Raw genomic sequence first — 13,425 nt, 5'->3', positions numbered from 1 at the left:
TTAATGAGCATGATGAATTAAATACTCTAAATAATGAATTCTTAACCAAATGTCATTTGAAATACAATTCAATGACTAAAACAAAATTTTGTGTTTTTTCTATAAAGTTTTGGTTCATTCTTTTAATATGTGTTCCAATAGAAACATAACCGAGAAAAAGTCAGCTGTGCAAATTTAAAGATGAAATATTGTGGATGGCAAGGTTAATTAACAACTTCAAGTTTTTTTTACTGTATCTGGCTATTTTAATATTCCAAACTCGCTACGTTTCGACCATGCGTTTTGGTCCTTTTCAAGCGAGAAAAACTATATAATGTTAAAGGTACTTAGGTTAATACATAAATTTCGAAGTCGTGTATGTTGCGTCAATAGATAAGAAAATTTTTTTTATAAATACCTGTGAGAATTAAGCGCTTAGATTTGTGTAATAAATAGTAGGTATAATATAATTTAGTGTGTAACTTAGATGCAACGGATTCGGTCACGGTTGACTTGAGAAGCTCATGTTAGTGTCGAACTTTAAAAGAGAACCTGTTTGAGAGATGACGGAACGTGACTGGCTTTTATAAATGTCGAGATGATCGTCGGGACCGAGTGAAAGTCGAAGAGATAAACAATTGTCTAAATATTAAAGGCGTGTATTTATGTTAGGTCTACGATGTGGTCATATATAGGGTTTAGATTTTCGATGTCTTTTTGTAAATTGATTATGCCGTTAATCCTTTTTATGTAAAACATTTCTGCTATCTCTCGTCTTCTCGTGTTGCTTTCTCTATGTAGAACTTGTGGAGACAACCAATCGAAATCGTGGCAGAACATGGAACGGTGCTTGCTGACGACGGATTGGTTGTCGCCATGTTTTTTTATATCTTTCGAGTGTTCATTAATTCGAGTTTTTAGGTGTCTTTTTATTTGTCCTATACAGGGTGATTCAGAACAACCACTTGTCCTTAAAATGTCGTATTCTAAACTTAATTCTGAAATGATTTTTCCTCTTGCAAAATTTTCTCCGAAGCTTAGTTTTTGAATTATAAAGAGGAAACGATATCGAATGAGGGGCCAGATACTAGAGGCAGGCAGGAGCGGCGCGGCTCACCGTCGTCGCGGGCGCTTACGGCAAGAGCGCCCGCGACGACGCACAGTGGGGTATTTGTATTAAAAAGTTGGCTAAAAGTCGATTCCGTCAAAACAGTACTGGGTGTACGTAAATGACTGTCTGAGACAGTTGAATATCTGCAAAACAATGGGCCGATGTACTTTTTTGTTCACGATAGCAGTTTGCTTAGTCGAAACCTGGATGTCGTTCACGTTGCATGCATCCGTCTCTGGCGCTTTCTGAAATACAATCTTTCATAAACCGTTTTAAAGTCTGGAAAGTAGCAGAGCAAATTATTTCGTTATGGATTGTTCGAAGAAAGGTCTGTAGAAATGTTTTAATCTATTCTTGCTACAATTGTATTATTATTCATGTAGATTTGCAATCTTTAAAATAGTATTCAATAATGTGTTTTTTTTTTCATTCTTAATGTCAATCTTGAAGAATTTAGTTACACTTCAGGATCTGTCCCTGTAATGTTTTTTGAATGAAATGCAAGAGTAATCTATCCAGACGTAATATCAAAAAGAATTAGCCGCGGAAAACCGCGGATGTAGTTATTGTACTTATTTTTGTTTTTCTACATGTAAATCAGATTTTGTCAAATATTTTTATTTGAAGTTTTCTTTTGTAGGATCTTCGGATATTAAAATTTTATCACGAAAAGAAATATACAATATTATGAAAGAATGTACTGCAAATAATATCACTAAAAAATTGGAATTTATGGAAAGTTATCTATTAAACAATGCAAAATTGTCTCGAGAAAAACATAAAGATTTGAAACACAAATTATCGTATATCAAATCACAGTTTAAAGCCAGATGGCTCGCAGCACATAAGAAAGAAGAGGTTTTTTTAAAAAATAATGACAGCTGGCTTCAAGGTACAATTGAAATACCTACAATGAGACAAACTGGTCGACCAATGAAGTCTTTTGAAGAATCGAGTGAACGCAGCAAGAGACGAAAGACACAGGATCTTAGGAACAATTTTGATACCAAAGTATTGACTTTCGCTACACAAATGAAGTTACGAGCAGACGGTAATGTAAATGCTTCAAAAGTAGTACAGGATATTACAGAATCTCCAAAACGCGCAACAAAATATAGGAAAGCATATATTAATAAAAGCGTGCCAAAAAGCCCACAGTTATCACCTTTATCAATGTTTGTTGAAGCCAATCTTTCAAGAAATCAATATGAAATCGTTAGAACAAGCAATAAAAAATTCTATCCGTGTTACAGTATTTTACAAAAAGCAAAAAAAGATTGTTACCCCATTCACGAGTCATACAGGATTACAGCTACGTCTGCGGAAATTGATCTTCAAGATTTATTAAATCATACAGCTGAACGATTAACATTGTATTTACAAGAAGTTCTACAAAATTTAAGCAATGAAGATAGAAATACCTTAGAATTAATTTATAAATGGGGTTGCGATGGATCACAAGTACAATACAAACAAAAATTCAAGAATATTTCAGAATCTGATGCTAATTTATTTCAAAGTTGTTTAGTACCATTGCAACTTACTAGCGGCAAGAATGAAAAAAAGATAATCTGGTAAAATCCAACACCTTCATCACCTCGTTTCTGTAGGCCCATCAGAATAAGATTTATTCAAGAATCAGCAGATATTACAAATGAAGAAATACAATATGTACAAAACAAAATTGATAATTTATAGGGGAAGGTGGGGCACATTGAGACACGGGGCACTATGTGACAGCGACTTTTTCTCAAAACGCACCGAGCGCAGCCAAATATTAACACACACAAAAGAAAGGCGTCATAAAAAAGTTACTTTAACGGAGTTTCAGAAGTCTCTGAAAAAAATCAGGGCGGCTAGAGTAATATAACAAAATCCGAACAGATCGGCAATTTGATTTTCAATTTATAGTTTTGTTTCTCAAGGTAATGCATTTCTTTTGATGGCACAAGTATATATGGCCTGTTTTAAGATTATGTTTAACGTTTTATTTAAGATTATAATCATGTTAATGCAAGCCTCGTATCACTGTCCACCTGAAGTTAAGTGGCAAAGGTATGCTTGGGGCAGTATGTGACAGTAATCCTTGGGGCACATTGTGACATGCTTATGTTTGGTTATCAATTAATTATTCGCTCTTTTACCATTGTTTTCTCTTTTATCATTGATTATTAAACTAAGGTTACCAGACGTCCCTTAAAAAAAACCGATTATTCGGGATTTGTGATTTAGATATGTGTTCAGACTTTTATAACTCGTAGCTCCCTCTTGTCCGAGATATGGAAAAAAGGCTAGGCTAGGCTAGGTTAGGTTAGGTTAGGTTTTTGGGTTTGTCCCAATTTGTCATGCCGATTATCTGATAACCGTAAGTTAAGCATGGTTCGACACAGGCAAAAAAAGACAAATAGAGTCCATGATGGGGAAAAGATGAAAAAAGCCATAAAAGCAGTAATAATAAATGAAATGTCTTTACGCAAGGCTGGCGAAATCTACGAAATTAACTTTGAAACACTTAGAAGATATGTCAAGAAAACATCTCCTGTTGAAGGTGAGAATATACAAGCAGAGCAACTAATATTGAATGCAGATTTAAGTCAACATTACAATTCACGTCAAATATTTTCTGAAGAAGAGGAGCAATTGTTATTTGAATACTTTTTAACATGTGCTGAACTTGGCCATGGCCTTTTCTCAGAGAAAGCCAGACAAATAGCTTACGAATTTGCTGTCAGAAATGATAAGAAAATTCCTGAATCATGGAGAACACATCAAAAAGCTGGCTTAGATTGGCTATATGCGTTTAAGAAACGCCATCCAGTCATTTCTTTAAGGAAGCCAGAGCCATGTAGTTTGAGTCGTAGCTCAGCATTTAACAAGCATAATGTAAGCAAATATTTTGAAAATTTAGAGATAGTAATTAAACGCAATCCAAATTTTGCAAATGGTTTGCGGGTTTATAATTTGGACGAGACAGGAACTTGTACAGTTCAATCAGGCCGGAACAAAATTTTAGCGAGAAAAGGTCAAAGAAGAGTGTCTGTGAAAACAAGCGCTGAAAGGGGCACACTTGTTACCACTTGCATCATTGTAAATGCACTTGGAAATGTTTTCCCTCCAATCATGATTTTTCCAAGAAAAAAGTTTGTGAATCATATGATTTGTGGAGGCTATCCTGGAACTCTTGGCCTGGCGTTTCCATCAGGTTGGAACAAAACAATTTCTTACTTGTTTTGAAAAGATTCATTGCTCTTACAAATAGCACTAAAGAAAATGAATCCCTCTTGATCATGGATAATCTAGAGGCTCACATCACTATTGAGGCTATTGATCTGTGCAAAGCAAATGGGGTAACGATTCTTACCCTGCATCCACATACTTCTCACATGTGCCAGCCTTTGGACCGAACCTGCTTTGGGCCATTTAGTACAGCCTATGACAAGGCTCTAAGCTCTTGGATGACAAGGAATCCAGGACATACAGTAACAATTTACAATATTGCTGCTCTAGTAAAAGAAGCAATGGAAGTTGCAATTACCCCGGATAACATTAAATCTGGATTTAAAGCCTGTGGAATTTATCCTTTTAATCCCCAAATTTTTACGGACAAGGACTTCAAGTTATCACATGTGAGTTTCAGTGTCTCGTTTACCTCTCATTCTTTAGTATGCATAATATAAAAGCAGTGCCTATGTACATGCTATGTTTTTGTCTGATTTCAAGGAGACAGACAGAGAGCTACCTCCTCCAGAAAATGCATCTCCGAATCAAGAACATGAGGAGACACTTGACGTAATTGAAGTAAATATTATTTTCTTTTATTTTTTGTTTTCGTAATTCGTCTTTTATTGTTTCCTTTATCAAAATTACACTTTTTTAAAATTTTAGACAGATCAGCCAACTACAAGCAAAGTTGATGGGAAAAATAAGATAATTGTTACTCCAGAAGAAATTGCACCATATCCCAAAGCAGCTCCAAGAAAAAAAACAAGCAAAGGTGGACGTAAAAAAGGGAAAACAATGATAGCTACAGACACTCCCGTTCGTAATAAATTGAAGAGTATCAAGGCATCAAAGAATGTCCGTTTCAATAAAGTGAAAACTGTAACAAAAAAATTATTTGATGATTCTGATCCGGATGATGTGGAGACGATGAAAGTTGTGAAGCGTAGAAAGATTGCCGAAATTCTACCTATGCCTGATCCTGATAACAAACAAATTTTGAAAAAGAATCCAGAAGAAGGAGAATTTGTGCTGGTTAAGTTTCTGTCTAAAAATGTTAACAAAGGAAAAAGCAAAGGCCAACCAAAGTCCATATTTTATGTAGGGAAAATAATAAAAGAAATTGACGATGATGGTGACCGTGAAGTAAGCTACTTTCGTCAAAGCGTCAAGTGTTATAATAAATTTGTAATGCCGAATAAGCCTGATCTGAAAAGTGTGTCTATTTCTGACATACACATGATTTTACCAAAACCTACTGTGAGTGGAACAAAGAGGCAACAATCCCAATACGAGTTTGCTGTTAATTTCTCTCTTCTCACTTTAGGTTAATATAGTGAGCCAAAGAAGCTTTTGATACTTATGTTTAATTCAAGAAAGTTTTAAAATTTTATTTTATTTTATTGATTGTTTTTATAAGTTAAAGAAACATTTTATTTTGATTTATTTTAATGTTTTAATATTTTATTTCAATGTATTTTATTAAGATTGACATTAGATCAACTTAAAAAATTTATTTTTTGTTTTATATTGTATCAATGTTGAAGGTGCAATAATAAATCTTCAAATTTATTCGAAATGTATTAGAAAGATTTTTTTCCGGCTTTAAAACTCCCAACTTTGGTCTGTCACATACTGCCCCATGCCTGTCACATACTACCCCATACGTGGGGCAGTATGTGACAAATGGGGTACTATGTGACAGTAACTATTTCTCAATTGTTTGCAAAGATTAAAATTTGGAAAAATTACTAACTGTTCCTTGTTGAAAGGGGAACTTAATCAACTCATAAGAATTTCAATATTCTTTTACACCAAAAAGAAGGAGCAGAAAAACAAAATCTGTCACAATGTGCCCCACCTTCCCCTAAGATACGGAAATAATAAGAACATATGGTAATTTATTAATAAAACACACTATGCTATTTACAATGATAGATGCAAAAGTCTGCAATGCTGCGACTCAGACCACGTCAACAATGAAATGTTACATATGTGGAGCTACATCTAAAGAGTTTAACAAATTAACGAAAACAAAAGAAATAAAATCAGATACATTGAAATTTGGATTGTCCATTTTGCATGCCAGAATAAGATTTTTCGAAAATGTATTACACTTATCATATAAATTACCGTTGAAGAAATGGCAAGCTAGATTACCGGAAGAAAAAGATATAGTCAAAGAGAGGAAAAAAAACATTCAACAACAATTTAAAAATGAAATGGGATTAATTGTCGATGTACCCAAGTCTGGATTTGGCAATACTAATGATGGTAACACCAGCAGAAGATTTTTTGCGGACCTGATCTATCAGGTCGAATAACTGGTGTAGACTCTCGACTGATATACAGATGCAAAGTAATTTTAGAAGTTATATCAAGTGGACATAAAATACATAAACTTTTGCTTCACGGATCCACTATTATAGCTAATGCTCTGTTAGCTATTGGACACTTGTCACAAGAAGCCGCTGAAGCTGGAAACAAATACTTCCGTTTATATAGAGAAAAATTTTCTAGAAAGTGTTCTCGAGAAGCTTGTAATATGGACATAATTAACAGACTTCTATTAAGGTCTGATCCCTTACTAACAACTTTGAGACCCATATCACGGAAGACGTCTAAACCTTTTTTGAAGGAAATTATGGATATGCTTCTTCCTTTTTTTTACGTGTGGAAATCCTTTATGGATACCCGGGCCCCCCTCTGGGAAGGGAGTTTACAAATGGCCCGGGTTATGTGGGACTGCCCGCCTAATGACGATCGGCTGCGACCGCTTAGCGTTGCGGCCGCTGGGCTTACCGCACTAAAACCACACGGTGATCTACGCGGTGCTGTAACTTGGGGGACGCCCAGGAATTGGCAGGGGGAGGGGGGACTCCCCCCGCGGAGGGAGTCCACTACTCTTCTGGCGGCAGAGGCGATCACAACCTCTACCGCCCGCCTCCGTGGAGGCAGGGCCTGACGGGAATCCCAGCCCGCCAGACCCAGGCCGCCTCCCCCGTTGACGTTGGGGGAGGGCCATCTCCTCACCGCCTCGGCGGTGTTCCGCCCACTAAGAGGGGAGGGGACTTACCCGCGGCTTGCGGGCAGCCCCTCTCCCGCCCGTCAGGGCGGTGGTGTGGGCGGCGGAGTAGGAGGTGGAGTGGGAGCGGGAGCACGGGCGAGTAACATTCTCGCCCGGCTCCGCGTCATGGGAGGGGAGGCCGGGGGAGCATGCGTTTCCCCGTCGGCTCTCCCTCCGTCTGACTCAGCTCCCACCCCATCCCCCGCGACCGGTCGGGCAGGCCGAGCCCGGGGATGTCTTCCCCGAGCCCGGTGCTGCCGCCGCCGCTGCTGCTGTGGCGGGCGAGGGTGGGGTATCTGGCCCCTTCTCTCCCGCTCCGCTTCCTCCTTCTGCGAGATGAATTTCTCGCAGAAGGAGGCAAACGCGTGCCAGGACCTCTCCTCTTCCAGTATCGCGGTAATCACCGCTGATAGCGAGAGGTCCTGCCCGAGCACGCGGGTGAGCGTCTCTCGCTCACCCGCCCACGCCGGACACTCGCCCAGCGTGTGCTGGGCGGTGTCGTCCGCCGCGCTGCAATGGTGGAAGCGGGAGTCTTGCTCCTTTTCGATCCGACCCAGGAAATGTCCGAAGCAGCCATGCCCCGTCATCACCTGGGTCATCCGGAAAGACAGCCCACCCCATCCCCTGTCGACCCACTGGTCAAGGAGGGGCCCGATTGCCCCGACGACGCGCAGCCCCGGGGTGTTGTTCCCCGAAGCTAAGAGCGCCTCTCGCCACATGGCGACTGTGCGTCGCCGGTGCCGGAGTCTCTGCCGAGCACGGTGAGTCGCTGACCATCTTATGGGTCTCCCCTCGGAGTCGCGGCTTTCGAGGAACGTGTTACTATGTTCCTCCGCGTACTCCATCGGGGGGAGACCAGCGATCACCGCCGCCGCGTTGTACGCCATTGTCCGGTACGCCCTACAGATCCTCGCGGCTATCGGGCGAAACGCACGCGCCATCTGAGCGCGCGCGCGCCGCGATGCCGCGAGTTTTGGGGCCTAAACTGGGGCCCCGTAGAGCGCCACGGACTTAACCGTATTGGCGTACAGCCGACGCACCTTGCCGTCCGGGCCGCCAAGGTTGGGGAGGAGCCGGCCAAGCTTGGCCGCTCTCACTCCCGCCCTGCTTGCGGCTCTGGCAAGGTGGCTCGCCAAGCTCCATCGGTCGTCGAGGATCAACCCGAGATAGTTCATCTCGTGGCCGATCCTGACGAGGGCCGTACCCACAGCCAGGGTGAGTCCCTCGGGCGGCGCGCCGCGTGCTCCACGTCTTTTACCGTGGAACATCACGACCTCGGTCTTGCCGAGTGCCACCTCGAGGCCCAGGCTGCGGATAGAGTCGACTATCGCTCCCGCTGCCACTCGCCCCCTGGCGAGGGCCTCCCTCCATTCGCGGCCCCCGGCTGTCTCGAGCGTGTCGTCCGCGTAGCAGACGACGTGACAGTCGGGGGGGAGGGGAACACGCAGCACCGAGTCGTACCCCAGGTTCCACAAGAACGGTCCGAGAACCGATCCCTGGGGCACTCCCCGGTGCAATCTCTCCCGTCGGCGCCTGCCGCCTTGGTCGATATACTCGACCCACCTGTCCCTCAGGAAGTCGCTCACGACGCGGGCGAGATATGACGGAACCTCGCGGCGTTGGAGCGACTCCCTGATTCGTCCCCAGGGGAGGGTGTTGAAGGCATTAGAGATGTCTAGTGACACCGCCAACATCACCCCCCCCCCTGGGACGTCGCCTCTTCAGAGAGGGCCTGGACGCGCCTGATCGCGTCCATCGTGGACAGGCCCTCCCTGAACCCATATTGGGCCCCGCTAATGTCGGGGCCCACTTGGGACAGGTGCTGGACGAGGCGGTTCACGAGCACACGCTCGAACAGCTTACCGACCTCGTCCAGAAGGCAAATTGGTCTATACGCCGACAGGAGAGAGGCGTCAGGACCGTCTGTCCCAAGTCCGATAGCCAGCCCTTAAACGGGGCAAGGCGTCTGGTGGGCCTCAAATAAACCCCCACGACCACGATGGGCCCCCACTGCACGGCTATGTGCCGTTCCCCACTTTCGATGGGGGTCGTGCTGGGCCCTCCCGGCACCGACCGCCATCGGATCGCGACCGAGTCCCCCGCCTGCCCAACAGCCCAATATGGGCTGCTTCTTGGGGGGCGGTGGGGCTCGGCCACGATCGCCAACGTGAACCCCCTCTCCACCATGCTCTGTTGGAGCAGATCCTGTGCATGTGGAGAGTGGTTCACGTTGGCCTGGAGCAGGCCATATCCTTTTAGATTCGGACGAGGGGGGCGAGACATTGCTAGTTCTCATCCCTCCCGTCCGATGGGGCCTCTATCTCCATGGCCTCTGTACTGGGGGCCTTCTCCTTTCGCGCCGGCTGACGCTGCGGCTGGGGCCTCTCGCCCATTTCGCCGCCCCCCGTCTCCTCCCCTTCCTCCATCGGCCGGTCTTCGGCCGGGAGGGGGGCACCGGCTGCAGCGCTCCACATTGGTTGTCGGAGATGCCGTACCCCGCCGCTCTGGCCACCCACCCCTTCTCCTCCTCGACGCTTAGCGTATCGTCGAGGTCGCGCAGGCGGACTTCGGCCATCTTTCTTGGCCTGTCCACCCGCGTCTCATCGCCAGGGAGGACCCGCCTGATATGCTCTGCGAGCAAATCAGCCTTATCGGCGTGGTCCTCCCCGGACACTTCAATGACCTTGGCACCGGTGGCCCCTGATCTTATATTGATCTGGCCCCCGATGCCAAGGTCCTCCAACTTAATTTCTTGCCGTAACTTGGCAAGAGTCTCGCGATATTCGCCGTCGGGTCGCGTGACCACGACGGCCGATGTACGCGGGAGTCGTCGCCTAGGGGCCTTTTTGGGCGCCCCCCCCCGGTTTGCCCCTTTACCGGGGCTCCGGGGGTAGCCGTCTTGGAGGCTTCCTTTGCTGCCTTTTTCCCAGCGGCCCTACTTTTCTTCCCAGCCACCACCGTGTACGACTCAACGCCCGCGGCGGGCTGGGAAGGCCTGGGGTTCCCTTTGTTAGAGGGACCCATTTCCTCTATCTCCTGCGTTTGTCGCGAGGGGAGCCTTCTTCTTCTTCTTCTTCTGCCCCCCTCCCGCAGCGTTCGCGACCTTCCCCGGAGGGTCTCTTGTCCCCCCTGATCCGCCCTGCTGGACGGCCCCGGGAACCGGGCGGCCCCCCGCGGCGCCCCCCCACCCCTTTGAGGGATGGAGGAGCCCGCCGCGGGAACGCTATTACGGGCCCCGCCACCGGCCAAGGCGCGGATCATCTCCCTCATCTCTTGGAGCTGCCGGGCGATCTCTTTATGAGATCGATCGACGGCCTCCTTTATTCTTCTCTCTACCATCTCCCCCGTAATCACCTCCGCCTTTCCTGGCAGGGGTTTCCCCGCTTTCTGCGGGGCTTGGGGGGATGGCAGAGGGGAGCTCTTCCCGGGGGTCGAGGGATTGGCCCGCCTCCTCGAGGCGGACCTCTCCCTCTTCCCCGCCCGCGTCTTCCCAGCCCCCGACGTCGAGGCCCGGGAGGTGTCTCTCGGTGTGACAACCTCCCAGGTCCTTTTCTCCGGGGGCGGAGGATCCGCTATTTTTCCGGGGGGAGGAGATCCATCGGCAGGCTGTCATTGCCCACCTCCGGCATTTCCTCCTCCCTTACCCCCTCCTCCGGCGGGATGGCGTGCCGTCCCACCAGTGGAGGGTCGGGGGGGGGGCGGCATCCTCATCCGGCCCCGCTCCTCCTTTTCGCCCATGAGGCCAGCGACCTGAGCCTTGAGGAAGGCTATCTCCTCCCTCATCCGCTCCTCCCTCTCGCTCGCCCCTGCTAAAGCCCTCATGGAGAGGGCATCCACGACGACCCTGGTATACAGGGCCCCGTCCCGTATAATGCCAGCAAGGGTGCCTTTTAGGTTTGTACTAACCTTGGCCGCCCCGTCGATCTTGTTGCTGATGTCCATGACCTTTGCAACAAGATCGCGGGTGGGGAGTTGGGGGATTTGTTCCTCCAACTCCGTCACCTTCTTCTGCCTACTGGCGCCCTCGTAGTTCTGGGGGTGGTAGTCCCCCTGGAGGACCCTCTGCACATCGCGCGATTTCCTCTTCGGGGCGTTAAGGCGTTATCTTGTTGGCCCTCCTAAGGGCGGCCGCCTCGACGCCCTCCCCCGTTGTGACGGGCCTGCCCCTCCCGTCCTTTTTTTCGTGGAGGAGATTCTCCTCCTCGCTGGAGTCGCCTCGGGGGCGCGCCTGCTTCGCGCCTCTCCCCCTTCGGCTACTCCTACTCCTTTTGGTGGCCCCCGAGCGGGACAAGTGGGATTTGACGCTTTCGTCGGAGCCACTCGTCCCCCTCGGGGTCCACCACGCGAGCAGAGTCGTCGGGGTCGTCGACGACTTCGCTGCTCACCACCGATGTCGTCTCCCCCTCCTCGTCGTTTGTATCCGTCGGGGTGGGGGAGTCTCCGGTCCTCTTCGGGGGGGGGCCTTTGGTCCTCGTGCGGATCTTGGCAGCGAGAGCCGTCTTCGTCTCCTCCTCCTCCTCCACGAGGTACTCCTGACCATAGAGATCGGACCTTGTTCGCCGCGTATCCCTCTTCCGCCTCTGCTTAATCTTAAAACTTTTGGGGCCGGATCTTATGCCCCGCAGTTTTTCCTCGTCTATGTGAGCGCTCTCTATGCTCACTATCGTGGGGCCGGATGGCTCTCCTGAGGTTCCAGGCTGTTGGTCACCTGTCCCGCCACCCTGCGCTCCCTGCGCGACCACCGCGTATGTCCGCGGTTGCGCGCCCGCCCCCTCCTCCTTTCCTCCCTCCACACCTGAAAAATGGTTGTTAGTGTCCATTTTTTGTCCATCCCCACTCCGCGCAAGGCTCCGCCGACCGGGGTGTACCCCCACCGAGCCGCGACCGACCGCGAGACATGACCACGGACGCCGGCCGCAGCCCGGGCCCCCGAGTTCCCCCGGGGGAGTCGGCATATGCCACAGGACGGGGGGATACCGCACCCCGCCACTGGGCTCCAGCCCACTACTCGCCCCCACGCTCAGTGCGTGGGGGTTTTCAGGGGTTCCGCGCCTCCGACCTCGCGGACACCTTGCGCGTGCTTGCCAAAGCGGGCGGCCCCACGGACGGACGGAAGTGTCAGGGGAAGCCCTCCCCCCTTCACCCCGACCCGCCGCGGCGACCAGCGTGATGGCGTCTACCGCCCTGGGGTGGTCCGCGCTAGGACACGTGGGCTATCGCGCGGGCCCCCCGGCAACGGGGGACAGTGAGACCCCGCCTCGGAATAAGTCCGAGCGGCTCCCCTGTCCCCCTCGTCCGAGCAGACTGCCGGGTCCGGGACACTGCCCGGGACCACGACAGTCCCCCGCCAGCGACCCTCCGGACCCCGACCTGGGAAACGTCCCAGCGACTCCGGAGGGCCCCGCGCCGCCGAGCCCCGCCTCGGAATACGTCCGAGCGGCCCCGACGACACGTCCGCGTCCTCTCGACCCCGAGCCCCGAACCGGAAATAAGTTCCGACGGCCCCGGGGCCACGCCTCGTTGTGCCTACCCATGCGTACACGGTACGCCCTGGTGATTTAACACCTTTTCCAACCCAAAGGCACAACGAGGCCTTCCACTCAAAAGTATGGGTCCACGATGCCCTTCCGCCAGAATGTCCATGGGACATCGCTTCCCCATCCTGCTCGGCCGATGTTCGGCCAGGCCATACACTGGCCCCCTCGCGTGGGCCACCTTGTCGTGGTGAGGGGGCTTAAGGCGGGCACTCCGGATGTTCTCCGGAGGGCCCGCCGACTAAGAGCCCACATGGCCAAGGAGTGGCCAAGCCGGGAAACCGGCCGGGGAGGGCGGGGAAGCGGTGTCCCACGGACTGTTGTCCGGAGGGGCACCGTGGACCCGCGGCGTGTCCCCGGAACCATGCCTCATGGTTTCGAGGACGACCTCCGGTGTCCCGCGGACTGTTGTCCGCGTGGGCACTGGGGGTCGGGGTGGGTCCCCCCTTGCCGGGGCTGATGGGGCTTTTCTCACCAGAGCTCGGGGGGGGGGACGGGGGGGGCGATTTTCCGGT

General features: G+C 49.5%; 2 protein-coding genes across 2 annotated transcripts; one reads left to right on the top strand and one right to left on the bottom strand.

Moving 5' to 3' along the window:
- Nucleotides 1-2,825: 2,825 nt before the first annotated feature.
- Nucleotides 2,826-4,326, top strand: LOC105556659. Its single transcript, XM_012003753.1, has one exon. The coding sequence runs from the start codon at nucleotides 3,467-3,469 to the stop codon at nucleotides 4,322-4,324; it is 858 nt and encodes a 285-aa protein (XP_011859143.1). The 5' UTR covers nucleotides 2,826-3,466; the 3' UTR covers nucleotides 4,325-4,326.
- A 4,886-nt stretch (nucleotides 4,327-9,212) lies between these two features.
- LOC105556660 lies at nucleotides 9,213-9,659 on the bottom strand. The gene has a single exon (XM_012003754.1). The coding sequence runs from the start codon at nucleotides 9,657-9,659 to the stop codon at nucleotides 9,213-9,215; it is 447 nt and encodes a 148-aa protein (XP_011859144.1).
- Between the last annotated feature and the right edge of the window lie 3,766 nt (nucleotides 9,660-13,425).

This window comes from Vollenhovia emeryi, unplaced genomic scaffold (genome assembly GCF_000949405.1).
Source record: "Vollenhovia emeryi isolate VEMERY1.0 unplaced genomic scaffold, V.emery_V1.0 DF939861.1, whole genome shotgun sequence".
Classification (NCBI taxonomy): domain Eukaryota; kingdom Metazoa; phylum Arthropoda; class Insecta; order Hymenoptera; family Formicidae; genus Vollenhovia; species Vollenhovia emeryi.
The sequence above is the reverse complement of the archived record's forward strand: the minus strand, read 5'-3'. Positions and strand labels throughout refer to the sequence as shown.